Source organism: Bubalus bubalis, chromosome 3 (assembly GCF_019923935.1).
Source record: "Bubalus bubalis isolate 160015118507 breed Murrah chromosome 3, NDDB_SH_1, whole genome shotgun sequence".
In the NCBI taxonomy this organism is placed as follows: Eukaryota; Metazoa; Chordata; class Mammalia; order Artiodactyla; family Bovidae; genus Bubalus; species Bubalus bubalis.
The window spans coordinates 88,263,422-88,287,461 of record NC_059159.1 but is presented as its reverse complement, the minus strand read 5'-3'; the positions used below and the strand labels follow the sequence as shown (position 1 = coordinate 88,287,461).

The 24,040-nt window shown below is 37.7% G+C and overlaps 1 protein-coding gene across 4 annotated transcripts in view; it reads left to right on the top strand.

Annotated features, from left to right (window-relative positions):
• The window catches only part of ADAMTSL1 (ADAMTS like 1), a 1,120,403-nt gene that overhangs the window by 853,861 nt on the left and 242,502 nt on the right, over window positions 1-24,040 (top strand). For all 4 annotated transcript variants that reach the window (XM_025279016.3, XM_044939811.2, XM_044939812.2 and 1 more), the window contains 3 exons: window positions 691-895; window positions 2,249-2,396; window positions 4,972-5,056. In XM_025279016.3, coding sequence (XP_025134801.1) covers window positions 691-895; window positions 2,249-2,396; window positions 4,972-5,056 — 438 coding nt within the window. The remainder of the gene's footprint in view (window positions 1-690; window positions 896-2,248; window positions 2,397-4,971; window positions 5,057-24,040) is intronic.

The window sequence follows — 24,040 nt, the reverse complement described above, 5'->3', positions numbered from 1 at the left end:
ACCTATATTGACACTTTGGCTCCTTAATGATGATACAGTTTGAACATCAAAATTATACTGAATCCATGCAGTCCCAAAGTTGATGACCGTAGAACCAAGGGAGAAAGAGTGTTTAGTTTACCTTGATCTTTCATGAGCTCCTCAAGTAGAAGTATCCAGAAGCTAAGTAATGAAGTATTACACTGAAAGTGAGAAGTATTAGCCCAGGTAAAAACTATTAGAGTTAATTGATTAACCAATTTTAGTCTTAAGATAGATATTTAGATACATAGATGTTGGATAGATGCAAATATATATTTATAAAATATAAAATAATATAAATATTATACATATATACACATACACACCCACAAATACACATACAGAGAGAATATATATTGAAACCATAAGGAAAAGTACTGAATAGCCCTCTTTTGAGTAGGTGATGGTCCCCACAGATAGCCTTGTAGACAGTTCTCAGAGTAATTTCTTACATTTGTGTAGAGCTTCAAGGTTGACAGAACACTTTTGCCAGCATTGAATCCTCTCTGACTCAGCAGACTTTGGGCAGTCACTGGCTTTCGGTTCTCTAGAGCTCAGCCTCTCAGAACCTATTGCCCTGATGGGTACTGGGGAGGGAGTGGTGGGAGAGCTCATGGAGGAGGCGGGCAGTGTGCGGCTTTGCCCTGATGACTCCCCTTGCTTCTGTAGGTGGGAGGCCACCCCATGGACCGCGTGCTCCTCCTCATGTGGGGGGGGCATCCAGAGCCGGGCAGTTTCCTGTGTGGAGGAGGACATCCAGGGGCATGTCAGCTCAGCGGAAGAGTGGAAATGCATGTATACCCCTAAGATGCCCACCGTGCAGCCCTGCAACATTTTTGACTGCCCTAAATGGCTGGCACAGGAGTGGTCTCCGGTAACTGTGACTTCTTTTTTTGTTCATTAGGAGAGTAAGTCCATTCTTCCCTCTCCACATCATCACCCCACCAGCTACTCTGTCCACCTCCCCACTTCTCCATCTGAGGCGTCTAGATGCCTACCTGTATATACCCTGGAGTAGGCTTACCCCAAATCAAGCACAGCCAAAAGTAAATGAGTAGGAAAAGTAAAAAAAAAAAAAATATATATATATATATATATATATGTATGTATATGTATATTTAGCATGCATGCATATACACACACATCTTTTTCTTCAAGTGACTTCAAGAAGCCATTATCACTCCCCATAATGTTCTCTTAAGTAACAAGGGGAGGCAAAGGTCTGCCATGAGTAGCTGAGGCTGAATGAGCCTGAAGTTGTATAAGCTGTTCTGATGGTTGAGCACAGCAGACCAAAAGTTTGATTTCATTTTTTGTTTCTTATACTTTGTCTGTGTCCAAAAAAGTGTCTTCAGTGGATTAAGATGAAAACTATGTCTATTATTCATTGAGAAAAAAAGATGAAAATAGCAATGTAATTAGAATGGAGGTGAAGGAGGATTAACTAAAACGAAAATAGTCTAGATGTTAGGAAAGACACTGCAGCAGCTTAAACATAAAACATTAATTGGGGGGCTCCTGGATTCTAGTGTCAAAAGGTGTGAAGTGGCAAAGGAGATGGAAAGGTGAGATGGAAAGATGTGTCCTTGGCCACAGAGATGGCCACAGGTTACTCACATGGCTTTGTGGCTTTGTGGCTGCAGATTAGAGCTGTGATGTCTCTTTCTGTATAGACTTGCTCCCAGGCATGTAGAACCACTGAAGGTGCTGTCTACGTCTGGCCCTTGAATTAGTTCCTTTCATCATTTTTCCATGCCACAGTTATCAGTTGGATCAGCCATGCTGCAATATAAATTAGCTATGATGGAAATTAAAAAAATTTAATGTCCACGTGGGAGCTGGCATTTTTCATACTTTAGACCTAACAGTCATTAGCAAAATGACTGAATAAAATTAACATGCAGTCTTGGTAATCAAAAATCGGGCACACTCTATCATTTCTTTCCTCCTTCTCTTCACTGCTTGGTTTGGGACTTTGCACACACTGTGTGCTTAAGAACGGCTAACTGACTAATCCAAAGTGAAGAAATTGCAAATGATTTAATGTTCAGCCGCCTTCACCCTGAAATAGCCAAACAGAACAAAGATCCCATGACTAGTAAGAAGTGATATAAAGCCACCAGGAGCCCTTCTGTAAAAGCAGCCCTTTAAAGAGTCTCAGGTGGGAAGTGAGGAACAGTAAACAAGGCTTTGCCTATGAGTCTGCTTTCTTGCGTTCTCCTTCCAGTGCACAGTGACGTGTGGCCAGGGCCTCAGGTACCGTGTGGTCCTCTGCATCGACCATCGGGAAGTGCACACCGGAGGCTGTAGCCCCAAAACCAAGCCCCACATAAAAGAGGAATGTGTCATACCCACTCCCTGCTATAAGCCCAAAGGTAACTTGACAGGGGCTCTGTAACCAATCTTGTCATGGTCGTGTATATTCACTGCTGTTTTCAATTCCTTGGAATATTTTTAAGTATCCCAAGTGTTCTTTATAACTATCCTTTGTAACTTAGACTCTACTAAATGGACTTAATCATTTCTAAAAGTCTTTCCAATAGTTTTGCTTGCAAATTGTTTTTAAGCATTATGTATTGATGTAATTCTCTCCTGAGTCAGAAAATTAATGGAAGACTGCTGCTAAAAAAAAAAAAATCAGATCTACTTGAAGCGAGATATTATAAAGATATTATAGAAGTATATGTGTGATTTGCTATTCACATTGCTTGCTATTAAAAACAAAGCAGGGATTCATTTAGATATTTGGCAAAACTAATACAATTTTGTAAAGTTTAAAAATAAAATAAAATTAAAAAAAAAAACAAAGCAGTAAGATTCATCAAGTAAAAAAGGGAGAGGGCTTAAATCAATTAATAAATGTGAGTATATATATATATATACACACATAAATATATGTATGTATATCATTGAATCACCTTGCTATATACTTGAAACTGATACAGTAGTGTAAATTAACTACACTTCAGTTTAAAAAAAAAACAAAACAGTGAATCCAAACTGTCTGCTTTGCTAAGCATGAAATTTACCATCAGATCAGATCAGTCGCTCAGTCGTGTCCGACGCTTTGCGACCCCATGAATCGCAGCACGCCAGGCCTCCCTGTCTATCACCAACTCCCGGAGTTCACTCAGACTCACGTCCATCGAGTCAGTGATGCCATCCAACCATCTCATCCTCTGTCGTCCCCTTCTCCTCCTGCCCTCAATCCCTCCCAGCATCAGAGTCTTTTCCAATGAGTCAGCTCTTCGAATGAGGTGGCCAAAGTACTGGAGTTTCAGCTTTAACATCATTCCTTCCAAAGAAATCCCAGGGCTGATCTCCTTCAGAATGGACTGGTTGGATCTCCTTGCAGTCCAAGGGACTCTCAAGAGTCTTCTCCAACACCACAGTTCAAAAGCATCAATTCTTCAGCGCTCAGCCTTCTTACCTCATACTAATAAAACAACAACAAAAAGTTGTTGCTTTTTATATTGAAAGCTTTAAAATTAAAAATTAACATGAAACTGGATTCCAGAATCATAATTTGAAAGGAAAATTGGAATAAATCTATTGATGTCTACAACCCACTGCCTTGCCTGTTGCAAGTTTTCCATGAATATTACCTTCAGCTCTTGAGTATCATTAGCTTCCTCAAATATAGGAGGATCAGTGGCCACTGATATGGCTGGCAGAGTCAATTCAAAAAGACAGTAAAATATTACAAGCCTACTATTCATGCTAAGCTGAATGCTCATTATTGAAAAACAGGGATGGTTCAAGCTGTCATAGATACCTTCATTGACTGAGTTCCTTTATCTTGGAGAGGTGAGCTAGTTATAAAACTATGCATGTATATTTGGAACGATTTTGCTGGGTTCAAAATGTTAGCAAATCCTTTTGGCTTGGGCAGTTTTACATTTCTCACTGGCTTTGTTTTCTAAATGGTTGTTGTACATAGAGGATAAAAAGTGATGCCCCAGCTTAAAATAATGCATTTTTTATTTGTTCGTCTTTACCCAGCCACTTCAGAGAAAGAAAAGCAGTTTGTGGGTAACTGTCAGGAGTAAAATCTGTATTTTCACAACTAGGTAGTGAGTCTGGCTCTCTAAACATCATTAAAATGCTATATAATTCTATGGTGTATGCATATATAGACATATTTCTTTCATCTTTATAATTATATGTTATAAAATGGTGATAGAGCTTCACTGGCTCATACTATAAAGGCAAATATGCCTATAAATGACCCTAATAAATATGTCAGAGTGCAAATCTGGGCAGTTACTTATATAGGAACAGTTATTTTTAGTTTTTCTAAAAACTAAAAATAACTCTTTATTTTTTTATTTTTCTCCTCCAAAGTTTTTTCTTTTTTCCAGGAAGTTGTTAGGAAGCTTATTTTGAATTGTTTGACCAAAGCTAGATAAATATGTGAAGCAAGCCAAATTATGGTTTGTGGACCCAAAGTTCCTCATATTCCAATTGTCAGTGAACCTCTGGTGGATATTGCATGAGTCAGGTGTCTAAAGCAACATTTTGAGAATTTCAGAGTGGCAGTTTTCTTTGTTTTTTACAGTATGGCATAGATCACACTTAGCCAAAAAGCAAAAGAAAAACAAGTTAGAATTTATGAAAATATCACAATGTAATCCACTGTATTTTGTTTTAAAAGGTAAATAGTGCTCTGTCTTTTCAAGAGGAAATAGTGAAAAGATACTCTGATGATTCTTTATATACATTTTGAGCTCCTAGAGTTATAACTTTCATAGTAAAAAGACTTTACTCTCCAACATAATAAAGGGCACTCATACACAGAAATTAACCTGAAAACCTATTATTTATATTTACCAACATCATAACTTTTAGGTAGTACAAAATTGAGAACTGGGGAGGAGAAAATAGCATTTCCTTGAAATCCTAAATTGGTTCTAACCTCTTCTTTTTTGTCTCTATGTGCTGAATTCTCAGAAAAGCTTCCGGTAGAGGCCAAGCTGCCATGGTACAAACAAGCCCAAGAATTCGAAGAAGGACCTGCTGTGTCAGAAGAGCCCTCGTAAGTTTTCAACCATGAGTTGTTTGGCTTTGGATGCTGATTGGTTTAAAGAAAGAGGTATCTCACCCAGGCTTTCATAGGATCTGAACTAAGTATACTCCTCTTACCAAGGGTGGAGTGAGGCTTTGGGGCTGTCAGATTGGAGATTTATCAAAGCGTTTCTAAAACATGTCTGCTCCCTAAATCTTTTGAGTTATGAAAATGCAAATGTAGTGCCTACCCTCCTCCAAAATCTGACCTTGTCTTTTCTCTTGCCAAGAGGCTGAAGGTAAGAAAGTCCAGGCTGCATCTGATGATGTAGCATAGATTTGCTGTGAAAGCCTAGGCAGCTTTTTACACTCCTTATCTCCCAGCTTTGCAGTATAGCCACTCACAAAAATGAAAGGGTAAATCAGTATGTAGTTATTGATCGATCAATCTGTCTCTATTCCTTGTTTTCTCTTGTGAAGCATATAGTGGTCTTACAGATTTCATGGCCTTGATCAAACTGAGCAGTAGTGTAAAAATAAAATAAAATAAAATAAAAAAATGAAAGGGTAAGTGAAATATATCTGAAAGCAAAGGAAACTCATTAGCTTTTCTTTCCCCTTTCTTGCTGGATCGGTAGGAGATGGATACCAGGTCTCCGCCCCACTTGCTCATGGTCACACAACTGCTCAGTTTGATCAGGGCCATGAAATCTGTAAGACCACTATATGCTTCACAAGAGAAAACAAGGAATAGAGACAGATTGATCGATCAATAACTACATACTGATCTACTAGAATACACTGATAGGCCTCTCTGCAGCATCATTTTTAAAAAATTTGGAAAGCACTTTATTGATGAATTTCATCTATGTCCAAAGCAATTTCTCCAATTGATGATTATCTAGTTTATTTAATACAAGCACTAGACTCAGTACTATGCATTAATACATAAGACATGTTATATGAGCTTCCAAGAGCTCACCGTATAGCGTTCAGGATACAAAATGGTTTCCAAATATAGTTGTTCAGTTGCTAAGTCATGGCTGACTCTGCAACCCCATGGACTTCACCATGCAAGGCTTCCCTATCCTTCACTGTCTCCCTGAGTTTGCTCAAACTCATGTCCATTAAGTCAATGATGCCATCCAACCATCTCATCCTCTGTCACTGGCTTCTCTTCTTGCCTTTCATCTTTCCCAGGGTCAGGGTCTTTCCAAAGAGTTGGCTCTTTACATTTAGTAGGCTTTACTAAAATTTAAGTAGGCTTTACTTAAATTGAAGAAAGTACGGAAAACCACTAGACCATTCAGGTGTGACTTAAATCAAATCCCTTATGATTATACAGTGGAAGTGAGAAATAGATTTAAGGAACAAGATCTGATAGATAGAGTGCCTGATGAACTATGGACAGAGGTTCATGACATTGTACAGGAGACAGGGATCAAGACCATCCCCATGGAAAAGAAATGCAAAAAAGCAAAATGGCTGTCTGAGGAGGCCTTACAAATAGCTGTGAAAAGAAGAGAAGTGAAAAGCAAAGGAGAAAAGGAAAGATACAAGCATCTGAATGCAGAGTTCCAAAGAATAGCAAGGAGAGATAAGAAAGCCTTCCTCAGCAATCAATACAAAGAAATAGAGGAAAACAACAGAAAGAGAAAGACTAGAGATCTCTTCAAGAAAATTAGAGATACCAAGGGAACATTTCCTGCAAAGATGGGCTCAATTAAGGGCAGAAATGGTATGGACCTAACAGAAGCAATAGATATTAAGAAGAGGTGGCAGGAATACACAGAAGAACTGTACAAAAAAGATCTTCATGACCAAGATAATCACGATGGTGTTATCACTCACCTAGAGCCAGACATCCTGGAATGTGAAGTCAAGTGGGCCTTAGAAAGCATCACTACAAACAAAGTAAGAGGAGGTGATGGAATTCCAATTGAGCTATTTCAAATCCTGAAAGATGATGCTGTGAAAGTGTTTCACTCAATATGCCAGCAAATTTGGAAAACTCAGCAGTGGCCACAGGACTGAAAAAGGTCAGTTTTCATTTGAATCCCAAAGAAAGGCAATGCCAAAGAATGCTTAAACGACCGCACAATTGCACTCATCTCACACCCTAGTAAAGTAATGCTCAAAATTCTCCAAGCCAGGCTTCAGCAATATGTGAACCGTGAACTTCCTGATGTTCAAGCTGGTTTTAGAAAAGGCAGAGGAACCAGAGATCAAATTGCCAACATCCGCTGGATCATGGAAAAAGCAAGAGAGTTCCAGAAAAACATCTATTTCTGCTTTATTGACTATGCTAAAGCCTTTAACTGTGTGGATCACAATAAACTGTGGAAACTTCTGAAAGAGATGGGAATCCCAGACCACCTGATCTGCCTCTTGAGAAACGTGTATGCCGGTCAGGAAGGAACAGTTAGAATTGGACATGGCCAGGTTCGATGCACAATACTGGATGCTTGGGGCTGGTGCACTGGGACGACCCAGAGGGATGGAATGGGGAGGGAGGAGGGAGGAGGGTTCAGGATGGGGAACACATGTATGCCTGTGGCGGATTCATTTAGATATTTGGCAAAACTAATACAATTATGTAAAGTTTAAAAATAAAATTAAATTAAATTAAAAAAAAAAAGAATTGGACCTGGAACAACAGACTGGTTCCAAATAGGAAAAGGAGTACGTCAAGGCTGTATATTGTCACCCTGCTTATTTAACTTATATGCAGAGTACATCATGAGAAACGCTGGGCTGGAAGAAGCACAAGCTGGAATCAAGATTGCCAGGAGAAATATCAATAACCTCAGATATGCAGATGACACCATCCTTATGGCAGAAAGTGAAGAGGAACTAAAAAGCCTCTTGATGAAAGTGAAAGTGGAAAGTGAAAAAGTTGGCTCAAAGCTCAGCATTCAGAAAACAAAGATCATGGCATCTGGTCCCATCACTTCATGGGAAATAGATAGGGAAACAGTGGAAACAGTGTCAGACTTTATTTTGGGGGGGCTCCAAAATCACTGCAGATGGTGACTGAAGCCATGAAATTAAAAGATGATTACTCCTTGGAAGGAAAGTATGACCAACCTAGATAGCGTATTGAAAAGCAGAGACATTACTTTGCCAACAAAGGTCCATCTAGTCAAGGATATGGTTTTTCCAGTGGTCATGTATGGATGTGAGAGTTGGACTGTGAAGAAAGCTGAGTGCTGAAGAATTGATGCTTTTGAACTGTGGTGTTGGAGAAGACTCTTGAGAGTCCCTTGGACTGCAAGGAGATCCAACCAGTCCATTCTGAAGGAGATCAGCCCTGGGATTTCTTTGGAAGGAATGATGCTAAAGCTGAAACTCCAGTACTTTGGCCACCTCATGCAAAGAGTTGACTCATTGGAAAAGACTCTGCTGCTGGGAGGGATTGGGGGCAGGAGGAGAAGGGGACGACAGAGGATGAGATGGCTGGATGGCATCACTGACTCGATGGACATGAGTCTAAGTGAACACCAGGAGCTGGTGATGGAAGGGGAGGCCTGGCGTGCTATGACTCATGGGGTTGCAAAGAGTCGGACACGACTGAGTGACTGAACTGAACTGAACTGAACTAAATTTTACTAAATACATAAATGAACATTGTAATCTATATGTTTAAAAGCAATTTAGAATCTCCTCTGGGTCATCCTGTTTGAATCAAAATCTGATATTGTTTGCCAGAATACAAATTGTGTTCTGAATCACACCTAAACATCAAGAGATTGAAAAAGAAATCCAAAATACAAATTGGTACAATGACCAAAGTTCAGTTTGCAAAGAAATGGTACTTAGTCACTTGTTTCACAGAAAAATGGTTTATATATGAGCAAGCACATTTCTTAAAGATAAGAAGCAAAACATAGGTTATTTCTGTGTTACAAAGTTGCGGCAGCTTTTTTCTTTTTTTTTTTTTTCTGCTTCTTTGAGGAAAGGCTTTAAGAAAAATCAACTAACCACTACAGAACTGTGGAGGAAAGTCAGTGGTTAAACATTACAGTGCAACTTTTATGTGACTGTATCAAGGCTTAAAACTTTTTGCTTCTCTCCTGCCAGTACCTGGCTTGACAGGCCTTCTTGTTCCTGGAGAGGAAGGAAGCAGTTCATTTTAGAGGGATATTAACTCTTGAATCCACTAAGGTCCTATTTGATACAGAAAGATGCCATATAATTGGAGCTAGTTACTCCTTATATGTATTCTTAGGTTAATATACATTTAAAGCCAGTTAGGTTTTATTTTACCTAAATAAACTCTGCTCTCCTGTACATTATATTCTGTCATGTGGTCTAAAGTATAATTCTGTATGTAACATTGCATTATGATCAATGTTAAATAATATAGCAAAGTTTAAATTAGATCAAAATATCTTATACCAATAATTAGACACATTTCCCATTACTAGATAATTCTCAAATGAAAGCTATGCAAAAGCATTACATAGAACACAACATTATATATCCATATTTTGTAATGAGTGTTTTCCACTAAACTTCTGATTAAGATGCATTATGCTTCACTTTAATCCTAACAAATCCCTAAAGTAGTTAAACACATAATTTTAACCATTGAAACTATAGCCACATATTAGATTGTTAAATTTTACTCTTGGTGTAATGGAATTGCCATCTTGGCATGATTAGTCTGAATTGAAGTAGATTGTAATTAGAGCGCTAGTGCTGGGTAAAGGAAATGTGTACTATTAATATTATGCTCAGAACAATAATTACTTTTATACCGAAATGAAATACATGACAGCTGTAGAATGCTGTAATGAAAGGTATATGGTTTCCACATTTTAATACACTTTACATGTTTCATGCACTGAACCCTAGAAAGGTCCTATGTGTCACATTCTTTTTTTAATTGATTTTGAAATTTAAAAACATAATTTTGCATGGTCTTAATTCTTTTTTATGCCACATAGACTAGCTTCTAAATGTATGGAGCAACCTATAATTATTTTCCATACTATAATGAAAAAATGATACACTGTCAGGGAGTCTTTCTTCTCCCCACAGAAGGGACACACATTGCTTAAATTAAACAGTAATGTTTAGAAGCTGCGGTTGTCACTTCTGAACTCATCAGAGAAGAGAATCAGGAATAGTGGTCCAGGACTATTATCTCCTGTTTTGGCTCCAGTTAACATTCAGAGTCATGTAGTAAAACAGCAAATATCGTTTATTTCCCCTTATATAAAATAGAAAACATTATCACTAGCCTGTCTCATTGAATACTAGAAAAAAATATGTAACTTTAAATCTTTAGTAGATGGAGATACTCTTATTGAATAATAGATTCTTTTGGTAACCCTAAAATAGAAAAAAAAAATTGATTAGCACTGTAGCCAAAAACATGTTGGAAAGCAACCACTCTAAGACATGTTTAGAAAAAACCCATAGTAAAGACTGAAAACTGAACTGCCAAAAAAGTAACTAAATCTTTATAGAAGTATATACCAGCATTGTTGTTCCACTAAACTAAATGCCCTGCAGAAGATACAAATACCATTATCAGTTTCATAGAATAACTGAAATAAATATCAATAGTGGGTCACATGATGGTAATGTATTGGGCTAACCAAAAAGTTCATTTGGGTTTTCCCATATGCTATAGAACAATCAGAACAAACTTTTTGGCCAACCCAATACATACTTACTGTGGTGAGATTTGTCTTATGAAGCTACAGCTTCATTTAGAAATGCATTTAGCTGTTTTTTTCCTGCAGCAACAAACTGGTTTATTTACGATGTATTTGATTCATATAGTATGAAGGTAGGAATATTGCCTGAGTCTATTTTCTTGATCTGCAGAAAATGATTTCCTAACCCACATGTAGAAATCTTGCTCTCTAAATTGACTTTTCACTGGTGGCCATAATTTACCTTAATCCACACATAGGTTTTTATCATGTTTCCCAACGTGATAAAACAACCAACCTCAAAAATCTTTAAGCAGTGTATGTTTGTTTCTCTTGATTGAGCAGGACAACATGAACAAGATCCAACCCCAAACTGAAACTAAGAGATGGGCTGGGGGGCACTTTAGCTAATGAAACAGATTAAGCACAGAAAACCTTATAAATTAATACAATAATTTGTGAACTTGCTTCTGAGGATGTCAGCTGAGAAATCCATAGAAAACCTTGCTACTTAATTAACGCAGAAAAAAGTATGATTTAAGATAGACCTTTGCAAAAAGTAAGATTCTGGGAAAGTTGCATTTTTCTGAGGATAATAGCAGTGCCATTCTAGCACTGGAAAGGGGAAAACGGGAGAGGGACTTACAGAATTCTCTTATTTAAATTATGTAATTATGTGTTTTTGCATTTGCTTTCAGTTGATGAGAGTATTATCAGGTTTAGAACACATCCTTGAAATGCCAGCTGATTGCTTCCACAAACAAGTATGTGGAAATAGCTTTCTAGATTTTTTTTTTTAATTAAGAGGATTTTTATTAACTTTTATATGTTCTTGGAGAAAACCATTCACATGTAAAAGCTTGACATTTGATATGAGATTTATTCACACTTGAACATAAATTCTTTGATCTGGGGGTCAGACATAATTTTTTATTTCAACAGGACTTCACATCATTACAGTCACAAAATTGGCACTATTAAAAAATGAAATCAGAGCTAGACAAAGTATGCAGTTTTATGTCAATTTAAATCTCAACATGTACACCCCGCTCCCCCCATTCATGATCTTGGAAGAATCTACTGTGAGCTTACTAAAATGCAGGTCACAGATGACTGTTTACAAAATAAAACCTTTTTTCCTAGTGCTACTCGTTTTGTTGTAGAAAAATATTACAAATAAAAATTAGTGCTATTCAAGGTGTTCATGTCAAAGTCACATATGATACACAGGTTCAAGCCATCTTTTCCTCGCATATAAAGACAACACAATACACAAAGTGGAGACTGAATTACCGATCAACCACTTCCCCCTCAGTAACGACACAGTTTAACTATGCTGACATTAAAAATGAGAGTGAAGCAAAACATTTCCAGGTATTGAGTACACTTATAATTTGTTCTAGATATTTTTTTAACCATCAAAATTTTACTTGTGTTTGGTGAAGGATCAGAACTACAAGTGGTCATACAACTGTATTCATTAATTAAGTAGAAGCTAAAGAAATCACTTGACTTGATTTCCCATCTCCTGCTTTTATACCTTCCTTTTAGTCTTTGTTGGGATGTGTGCATAAACAGCACGACCACTGCAAGCCACATACACAACATGGCCACTTTGACAGCTTAATTTCTTGAGCAAAAATGAAATGCTGGTGACTTCTGGGATCTATCAAGACAGCTCTCTGCCACTGTTGTAGTTAATCAGCTGGTCTTCTTAAAAACCCTAATCTGACTTGAAATAGGAAGGAAATTTTTCATTTTCTTAACTTCTTCAAGCCACTAATAAGCCACTCAGTACCCTAGAGGGTATAATCTGTTAAGTGAGGGCTTAAGGCTTAAGTACGTGTGTGCTCAGTCATGTCCAACTCTTTGTCACCCTGTGGACTATATAGCCTACCAGGCTCTTCTGTCCATGAAATTCTCCAGGCAAGAATATTAGAGGGGTTGCCATTTCCTCCTCCATGGGATCTTCCAAACCCAAGGATCAAACCTGCATCTCTTCAGTCTCCTGCACTGGCAGGAGGGTCCTTTACCACTGCACCACCTGGGAACCCCCAAGGCTTAAGAAAATGGTATGGCCTGGCGGCTCTTGATGCTTTGACTTTCTCTTTATATTTTCTGCTTTCTGAATCCAGTCATCCCAGGAAGAAGAAGGTGGAACTAATTGGGCATCTAGGGATCCAGGTATCCCCCCAGATTGATTTTAGTCACCAGGAGTTCTACTTGGATGGCTCAGAACAAGTGACAGGAGGCAGGTGGTTGGTTCCCTTAGACACCCCTTGACCAACATCACCATTTTAACCAGCCATTCCTCCATCTAACCCTGCCACATCCTGGCACACAGGTGGAGACCCTTATCAGTGTTTTGCTTCAAAGATATGATTGGGTGGTCCTCTGTGCCTTGATCTTGCACTTAAAAAAAGTCTTGACTTATTTTATTAGATTTTCATCAAACAGCTTGACTGCATGGTTTAGAAAACATTTTTTGGCTGCAACACAATACTCAAACCTTAAATATATTGCCATAAATAACCTTGGTGTGAGCCATTTTAAAAAGGAAAAAGGAAAGCAAGCAGGGAGAAGGCAGCAGTAGTATCTGGATGCCAGATGGCATCAGCTTAGTGATGGGGCTGTTCAGTAAGAGGCAAAGAGGAATTCCTGTCATGCATCTGTGTGAACAGAACCCACGAGGAATTAAATACAGAAAGAAAAGCCAATAAGAGTCACCATGGTTATCCTATAGTCATTAAATGGCTTGTTTACCTTGTTGAAAATAGTATTTAAATATATAATATTTAAGAGTATGTTTACATTAGTCCATATTTATATCTAGTAAGTTGTCTGAGAATGTGGATGGCTTAACTCTGGTTAAGAATGTGAATTCATGTTTTTTTAAAGTGGTTAGAAATGTTAATTGGGTGACACGTGTCTTTATATTTTCCCCCAAAGAATATTTAGAGAATCAAAAATTGGTAATGGGACCAGATAGTTTTGTTGTTCATACCCTTAATGTAAAATACCTCAAGTACATTCTCTTTGTAAATCTCAGGCCATAGAACATAAAAAGAAATATCTTAAGGGAGAAACAGATATCTCTTATGAATCAAGAGTCACCTAAGGTTAAGAACTGTAAACACTGTTTGCTGATCATTAAATCCTCAGAAAGGATGTTGAAGCAGAACATGACATTAGAATTAGACAATAAAAACAGCACAACAGCATTTATTTTTAATTTTGCACCTGCAAAGTGAAAGCCTCATACTGGCCAGAATGAATAAGCCCCGATTCCCATAACCGTTGTGACTTCCCTCCCTTCCAGCTCCTTCCTTTCTGGGCTCCTGGTCTACCCAGATTGCTCTCCTCCCTTATGTCCTCTGCAGAATGCTTAATATAAATTCTTTGGGTGATCATGTATTTTAGATAATACTGGACCTCCTAATTGTTCACGTCTCCCAGTGAAAGAAATTGAATTCACTCTTAAGTCACCTGCTCTGGGCCAGATTTTGGGCCAAGTGCAGGTTTTGTAAAAAGAAATCCAATAGTCCTTGCCCTCAAGAAACCTTGAGTGTGTGCTTACCACAGGCATGATAAGATTGTGACCAAAGTGTTGCGTATTGGCCAGTCATCCACAGATTGAACAAACGAGTCAGCTATTTGGAAGAAATGACCTTTGGGGTTTGGGTATGCACAGCACAATCATGTTAATGATTTCACAAGAAGTGTAGGAGAATTTTTTATTGAATTCCCGAACTCTCTCTACTACTCTGTGTTCTCTGAGCTCCAGTATCAGGATAGTTAAGCTAATACATGGTAAAAATGCACAAATACAAGAAATGAGAGAAAGAAGACTGTGATAGAAACCACAGGTGTTGTGGGGGCATAAATGTGGGGATTGGCCGATGATGATAAAATGTCTGTGTGTCTGACTTTGACTCTAAAACTAGAACTTGAGGAAAGATTATTTGATCTTTTTATATAGCAAATGATTGGATATCTTGTATCAGAAAATGTACCTCATTAATCTGTGTTAGGTGTTGAAAAATATACTACCAGAATCCCAGATAATTTCCTGAAATTTTTCAGGTATATCAGGCTGCCAACTATGTGAGTTGATGAGAGGGGGGTGAGTCTCTGTATTTGTGTGCTCAAACAAGAAAACAGCCCCGCTGGAATCAAATTAAAAAGCACTTTAACTATTACTCACAGAGCAAGGTAACCCACTCCAGTATTCTTGCCTGGAGAATCCCTTGGACAGAGGAGCCTGATGGGCTATAGTCCATAGGGTCACAAAGAGTCGGACACAACTGAAGTGACGTAGCACACACAAGCATGGTAGCAGCATGCTCAGTGGTGGGAAGTGTGGGCTCCAGGGACAGACTCCTTGAATGTGAATCATGGATTCCCCCCAATAGTAACAGGGGACCCTGACAAGTCACTTAACCCCATAGGCTTTAATTTCCTCATTTAGAAATGAACATAATGGTATCTATGTTATAAAGATATTGAGAGGATTAAGTTACATGTAAAGTGCCTGTTATGCAGGAAACTCTGTCTAGGTGTTAACTGTGGCTATGGTTGCACCTTTTCCAGTATCATTCATCTTTCTTGAGAATATTGAGAGCAAACATGTTTCATAATCATTCGTTTACAAATGGAGAAATTGAGAGAGGTGGTATCTCTGCTTCATACATTTTATATCATATAGCATGTGAGACAACCACAAGTGACCACAAATACCCTCCAAATTCAGCTCATGGCTCTTAGCTAACACCACTTCTCTGCATCCCCTCTATATTTCTGAGACTCTTTCAAGACTCGCTTATAGGCATCTCACTTTGAATTTAGCCAGAAATTTACCCTAAAGGACAAAGCTTAGTTACCTTGATTTGAACAAAAAGCAATCTGTAACAAATGGCAAAAATAAGGAAAGTGCTCATCCTCTGTCAGCTCTGAGTTACATACAGTTGATCTCCCAAGCTTGCTCCCAGCATACACTGAAACAGAAAAATCAATAACAAATTCAAGAGAGCAGACAGAGACATTTTTATGTAGTCCCTAGAAAAGCCTTTCTTGCAAACCAGTAAGTTCTAAATGTGTCAGCCCCTCCTACTGTCTCCACTTAATGCTTATTCTGTAGCTACTTCCAGAGCTAAATCTGCACTGTTGCTCAGCTGAGCCCTAGAGAGTGGCAAAGACAAATTAATGGGATCCTCGTGTGCCAAAATAAAGTATGGACCCTGTCAGCACCAATATATGTTAAGTCCATTAAGGTCATTTTTAATGAACTGAACTTTTCATTGGAAAGCTTTGCCAAACTTGCTGAATTAAGGGTAAGAAACCTTTACAAAATTGCAAGATAAACTAATTCTGCTCTGTGTGAAGAAGAAATGGTTCATGACAAGTATTCTGAGTTTACAGTATTTTATATTTTTATCACATTCACGGAAAAGAATGTACATTAAAATCTACATTCTGTTATTAAGCTAAGAACTCCAAATGCACTAATAGCACTGTATGCTCTGATGGCATTTTAGTCCCTGGGACCTGGCTTTTTAAATCATAAGACTAGCCTCAAGGAAAACCAAACTTTTAAATCATGTTCTGTTCACATAGGTCAGAAAAGCAGTGGAGAGAAAGATGGTCTGAAACAAGTGTCCTAGCCTCATTTTTCATTTGGGAAGAATGATTTGGCTCCATTTGTATCTGCAACAAACAGCTAGAGGTCTATATTTTCTTTTTCCCAAATCTCTGTGTGTAATGCGTTTTAAAGAGGGGGCTTCTCTAACTGAGGAACACTTCCAGAATGCTCCAGAGTCTTCACTGGGTGGGTGGTGGGTGGCTGGTTATAAAATAACCAGTGTTAGATCAGCATCATGTATAAATTACTGAAGGCAGCCTCTGATTTAAAACTGCCCCCAAATCCTTTTATTCTATAAAACAGCATTTTTATTGAGATTTAACTGAAGTATGATAGACACAGAATTTAAACTTGCTTCAAGCTGCATGATAACCCAAACCTCATCAAGATGAATTGAGGCCTCCCCATACTGCCCAAGAGCAGCTCTAAGAATATAAATAAATCATCCTATGATAGCCACTAAATCTGGGCACATTCACTTCTTGAAAGACCATGAGAAACTTCTAAACAGGAAAAGGTTATTGGATTTTCCATGCTAATGCCTGGAAAGGTCTTAGGCTGTTACCTTTTTATCTAGCTTGGTTTCAATTTCTGGGGCCAAGAATAAACCCAATATCAAATCACTCATAACATCAATCTTTAACCTCTTATTTATCCATTCACTCACTCATTTTTTAAAAATGTATCTTTTGAGCACCTATTATGTGAAGTTCTATCTTCATGGAGGTTTGGTCTTATGAAGAGAGTTATACCATAAATGTTCACACTTGATTATCAAAAACTGATCACTAAAAATTAAAAAAAAAAAAAAACTGATCACTGTTATAAGAAAATGAACGAAGAAGTGCTCTCGGAGAGTCTGATGGGGCTTTCAGTAGGTCCAAGGTCAAGGATGTCTTCTTTGAGAAAGGACATTTCAGCTGAGACCTGTAGGATGAATGGAAGTTGTTCTAACTGAAAGGAAGAGGAGATTCATCCAGGGAGTGACCCACACATTTCAAAACTTGTAGTCAGGAAAGAACTACACACATTTAAGCAAGTGAAGGAAGACTAATATGTCTGGAAGCCAGTGATGAGGGGAGAATAGTAGGAGTTGAAGGTGGATAATGGCATAATGTAATGAAAGCTCAACTCCATGGTAAGGAGTTGAGCTTTCATTCTGAATATAACAGGAACAATCAAAAGCTTTACATTTTAAGAACCTTCTGGCTACAGCATGAATAATGAGTTAGTAAGGGCTAATAGAGGAAGATGGGATCACAGACTCAATGGACGTGAGTCTGAGTGAACTCCGGGAGTTGGTGATGGACAGGGAGGCCTGGCGTGCTGCGATTCATGGGGTCACAAAGAGTTGGACACGACTGAGCGACTGAACTGGACTGAACTGAATAGAGGAAGAAAACAGACCAGTGGCTATTGTGGAAGTTCAGGAGAGAGCAAGATAGCTTCAGTGATCTGGCCTACGTGGCAGTGTGAGAGCCAGGACAGTGAGTTGGAGAAGAGCATGGATTCTATAGTAAATGGCCATGGTTTAAATCTTGACTCTGCCATTTATTTAGCAGTATGACCTTGGGAATATCTGTGTGTCAATTTTATTATCTAGAAGTGGGGATGAAAATATTATTGTTAAAATACAATCTTTAGAAAGTTAAAATCATGATTTCTGTTAATAAATATAAAATGAGCACATGTCAAATTTTTGTTTAACTCATGAATTATGAAGAAACCAATAAAATGATAAAACAAATTCTAATGTGAATTGGATTTAGAAAAGTTTGTATTTTCTATCAGGTAAAATTATTTCCATTGACATGAACAGAAAAATAATGTCCATCACTTTGAAAAAAAAAAAAATCTCCATCATTACAGGCCCTCTACAAGGAACCTTGCATCTCTATATAGGTGCAAAATAGACCAACTTCCTTAGAATTTGACAGCCCCTGTAAGTCTGCTAGACTTCCCTTTGAAAGAAACCCAGTAATCTTGTTTGCCCATTTAACAATGTTTCGGACAATACTCATCTCCTAACAATGTTATAACAAGTTAATGTATAGAAATGCTTAAAACATATCAGTGAGCTGCTTGTATATTTTGGAAATTAATCCTTTGTCAGTTGTTTCATTTGCTATTACTTTCTGTGATTCTGAGGGTTGTCTTTTCACCTTGCTTATAGTTTCCTTTGCTGTGCAAAAGCTTTTAAGTTTAATCATGTCCCACTTGTTTACTGTTGTTTGTATTTTCATTACTCTAGGATGTGGGTCATAGAAGATCTTGATTTGATTTATGTCATCCAGTGCTCTGCCTATGTTTTCCTCTAAGAGTTTTATAGTTTCTGGTCTTACATTTAGGTCTTTAATCCATTTTGAGTTTATCTTTGTGTATGGTGTTGGGAAGTATTCTAATTTCATTCTTTTACATGTAGCTGTCCAGTTTTCCCAACACCATTTATTGAAGAGGCTCTCTTTGCCCCATTGTATATTCTTGCCTCCTTTGTCAAAAATAAGGTGCCCATAGGTGCATGGGTTTATTTCTGGCCTTTCTGTCTTGTTCCATTGGTCTATATTTCTGTTTTTGTGCCAATAACATATTGTCTTGATGAGTGTAGCTTTGTAGTATAATCTGAAGTCAGGAAGGTTGATTCCTCCAGCTCCATTCTTCTTTCTCAAGACTGCTTTGGCTATTTGGGGTCTTTTGTGTTTCCACATGAATTGTGAAATTTTTTGTTCTAGTTCTGTGAAAAATGCCATTGGTAATTTGATAGGGATCACATTGAATCTGTAAATTGCATTTGGTAGTATAGTCATTTTCACAATATTGATTCTTCCTACCCAAGAACATGGAATATCTCTCCATCTGTTTATGTTGTCTTTGATTTCTTTCATTAGTGTCTTATAATTTTCTGTGTATAGTTCTTTTGTCTCCTTAGGTAAGTTTATTCCTAGATACTTAATTCTTTTTGTTACAATGGTGAATGGAATTGATTCCTTAATTTCTCTTTCTGATTTTCCATTGTTAGTATACTGACAAAGGATGAATTTCCAAAATATACAAGCAGCTCATACAACTCAATGCCAGAAAAACAAACAACCCAATCAAAAAAATGGGGAAAAGACTTAAACAGACGTTTCTCCAAAAAAGACATGCAGATGGCTGACAAACACATGAAAAGATACTCAACATTGCTCATTATTAGAGAAATGCAAATCACAACCACAAGGAGATATCACCTCACACTGGTCAGAATAGTCATCATCAAAAGTCTACAAATAATAAATGCTGGAGAGGGTGTGGAGAAAAGGGAATGCTCCTGCACTGTTGATGGGAACTTACATTGATACAGCTACTATGGAAGACGGTGTGGAAATTCCTTAAAAAACTAGGAATAAAGCCATCATATGACCCAGCAATCCTACCCCTAGGCATGTACCCTGAGGAAACCAAAATTGAAAAAGATACATGTATTCCATTGTTCATTGCAGCACTATTTACAATAGCTAGGACATATAAGCAACCTAGATGTCCATCGACAGATGAATGGATAAAAAAAGTTGTACATATATACAATGGAATATTATTCAGCCATAAATGGAACACATTTGAGTCAGTTCTGATGAGGTGGATGGACCTAGAAACTATTATACAGCATGAAGGGAGTCAGAAAGAGAAAGATAAATATCATATCCCAATGCATATATGCGGAATCTAGAAAATGGTACTGAAGAATGTATTTACAGGGCAGCAATGGAGAAACAGACATAGAGGATAGACTTATGGACATGGGGAGAGGGGAGGAGAGGGTGAGATGTATGGAAAGAGTAACATGGAAACTTACATTACCATATGTAAAATAGATAGCCAACAGGAATTTGCTGTATGGCTCAGGAAACTCAAACGGGGCTCTGTATCAATCTAGATGGGTAGGATGGGGTTGGAGATGGGAGGAAGGTTCAAAAAGGAGGGGATATATGTATACCTATGGCTGATTCATATTGAGGTTTGACAGAAAACAACAAAATTCTGTAAAGCATTTATCCTTCGATTAAAAAAATAAATGAAAATATCAATGAACATTAGCCATTATTGTGGTGGTTGTTGCTGCTGTTTTATCAAGGTAGATGTAGTGGAGATAGAATTAAATGGATTTCAGATATATTTTCGAGGGAGAATTAGTAGAATTTGGAAATTGTTTGAAAGTTAGGGAAAATGTGGGATCAAGAGTAAATCCTAATTTTTCATGTGAGCAATTAGCTGCCCAGTTGAATCATTTGCTGTGATGAAGGTTGGAAGAGCAATCAGATGCTGAGGAGGGGAACCAAGAGTTCCATTTTGAACACTTTAAATTGGAGATAACTTTGAAATATCCAAGTGAACATGTCAATCAGGAGAGATGTCAATTTGTAGAGGTTAAGAGCATAAAACTCTTCTAGGTGTGTGGTTTATACCTGTTCCCTTATCTACATATTAAATGGAGATGATAATAATTCTTATCTCATTAGATTATTGTTGGGTTTTAACATTTATTTGTAAAGCAGTTAGAAGTGAGACTGATACCTAAGACACACTATATAATTTTTTAAAACATATTAAATATATTAATGTTTATTCCTTTCAAAGAGTAAAATGGCTTCCTATCCCAAATCTTAATTAAAAAAAAAAGAAGTTTCAGTATGAAGCCCAGATAAAAGGTCTAGACTGGAGAGTCAATACATAGAATTGCCTGAACTTTGGTGGTTTTTGAAACCAAGAATCACTGATGAGCACATCGGAAGACCACACCAAACTGAGCGGAGAGGAGGATTTAGAAAAGGATTCTGAGAAGAAAGTGACCAGAAAACAAAAACAAGCTAAGTTTGATGCCTTGTGAGTTGAGGAGAAAGTAATTCAAGGAAAAAGGCACCATCCAAGCATCAGGTATCTTGGATGCTACTGGAAATAAGATAATTGAAGACTGGATATGTCAGGAATAGCAGAAAATTTGGGGCCAATACTCTGAAACGTTTATTATCAACTGTCTTTCTCCTGGCTTTTCTCTTCTTGTTAAAGCAGAATAACATCCTGATGGTCAAGAGGGTCCCACTCTTAGTAAGATTCCTTCTAATGTCTTGTCTGGAACCACATCAGAGAAAGCTGGCTCAGACTCACAAGATGAGTTTAACAGTGTACTCAGATGTATGAGGTCCTAGACTTTGAAAGAGTCCAGTCATCTCTGGCTTCTTGGAACTTGGAGAGAGCTCTGATCTCCCACAGCATTTCCTTCTAGTACAAAGTCTCTTTGAAAGGAAAATGTGATTTTTAATGCAGCTAGCCTTTCTTCCCCTCCTTCCAACACTGAGCATTTCTGCAAGAAAACCATTGAGGCATTCTTGCAGAGGCCAGCTGCCTCTCAAAGAACTCAAAAGGGCATCATTATCATGAGAAAATGATGTCAACTACTTGGAAAATGCCACTAAATACAGCTCTCTCTTCTCTCTCTTCTTAGAGAATTAGGGAGCTGAGTCCTTCCCATCACTAGTTAGCACTACTAGACGGGGTAGTCACTGAATTTTATTTCAAATAATCATACTGGTGACTGCACCAAAATGGTCATTTGTTTTGTCAGATTAATTTCTAGAACCATTCTATTCTTGGTTATACTTCTAGGCACTTTACATTGCTGAACACCCTCCCAATTCAGGCGTGATATGGAGGTGAAGAATCTATGACAAAACAGTGGTGATATTAGATGTTTTGTAGAGTGGTATCTTGGACACCTTTACAAAATTTTGCTTGGAGACTTCAATATGCATTGCATAACTAGTATAAATTATTTGCAGTTCCAGAAAGTTGTAAGCTAACAGCAGCAGTTGAGAAATATTTTTATAATTCCACATGCAGATCAAGTATCCTTGACTAAAGAATTTTCACAATAAGTTAGATTCTCATTTATTTGGAATGATTTAGGTATGGCTCTAAGTGAATGTAGAGGCATATCTTGAATAAGTATACACTCAACACCTTAATGCTTTAGCTATATTTTTAAATAATTTTAAGTCTGTCTTACTATGATGGATTTTACCTATAATTCTAAAACTTCTAAAGTGATACAGTTCAAGAATTGCCTTCCCTTTGTAGCATTCCCACATTTTATTTGTTTTCTAGTTTGAAGGTTTTTATTAAAAAAAAAAAACAAACTTTAATTTCATAGAGACATTGAATAAATAATTAAGTAGATGAAAGAATGTGTTTCTATTTCCCTTTCTAACTTTCTTTCCCACCCAGCAGCAATGTGTTTTTATCATAGATCCAAATGCCCGGCTAGATTTTAGGTAACTGTACCTTTTCCTAAAGATTTTACTGCCTCAAAGATTGTCCAAAATCAGAAGAACCAACTCTTTTAAGACTAAAGAAAAAGAAGAGAAAAAGATTGAGTTAAAAATAAGATGAAGTAATATGAAATACCATTTTTACCAATAACATATAATGATTTTTTGGTCCCCAAATGACATATTTATGTAAAAGACTTTCTGGTTAATTTGGCATAGAATTACTTATACAGTATTTTATTTTTCCAATGTACTCTTCTCCAGAGCCCTCTGTGGTCTCTGTTAAATGAGAAAATGTTAGAATGGGAATAATCATGAATCGCATGCAAATACAAAATAAACATCTGTCAAAGATTGTATTGACTTCATTAATTAATGAAGAAACTAGGAAGATGTTACAACCAATTCAAAGGAAATTTAAAAAAGCCAAACATATTCAGGCGAATAAGAATGCTGAAATGAATTTACAAGTAGATGCAAAATGGGTCTATCTACAGGACAACCAATTACATTCCACTACACACAATCCACTGGACGGTAGTGGATTGGCAGTCCATTGTCTGCCTACAATGTGGGAGACCCAGGTTCGATCCCTGGGTCAGGAAGATCCCCTGGAGAAGTAAATAGCAACCCACTCCAATATTCTTGCCTGGAAAATCCCATGGACAGAGAAGCCTGGTTGACTACTGTCCATGGGGTCGCAAAGAGTCAGATTCGACTGAGCAACTTCACTCACAGACACAATTAATCCTCATTTCTATGAGCCTGAATCATTTTTATGATCAATTTTATACAATTTATAGAGGAGTAAAAATAACTCATGGTTATTTTAAATCTCAGAGATTTTAAAATTTTGCAATAATCAGAAAGAATGCACTGAACTGAATACCCAGTAATATTTAGGGTCTGTTTTAAAGTTGTGATAATTTTTTCCTACACTATTAAGTTTATTCCCTCCTCACCCCTCACCCTAAAACCACCAAAGAAAGAATAAAAATAAATATACAGTCCCTGCTGCTGCTGCTAAGTCGCTTCAGTCGTGTCCGACTCTGTGCGACCCCATAGATGGCAGCCCACCAGGCTCCCCCGTCCCTGGGATTCTCCAGGCAAGAACACTGGAGTGGGTTGCCATTTCCTTCTCCAATGCATGGAAGTGAAAAGTCAAAAGGGAAGTCGCTCAGTCGGGTCCGACCCTCAGCAACCCTGGTAGGCAGCGACTGCAGCTTACCAGGTTCCTCCGTCCATGGGATTTTCCACTATCAACTTATAATTCAAATGTTGTAAGATTGGAAACTAAACTAAAATTAAATATCTGTAATGTGATTTCCTGCAAGTTTCAGTTTGTATTTTGAAACTAGAGAATGAGCTGAGGCTCGTAACAGCATCAAAATAACACTACAGAGCTACTA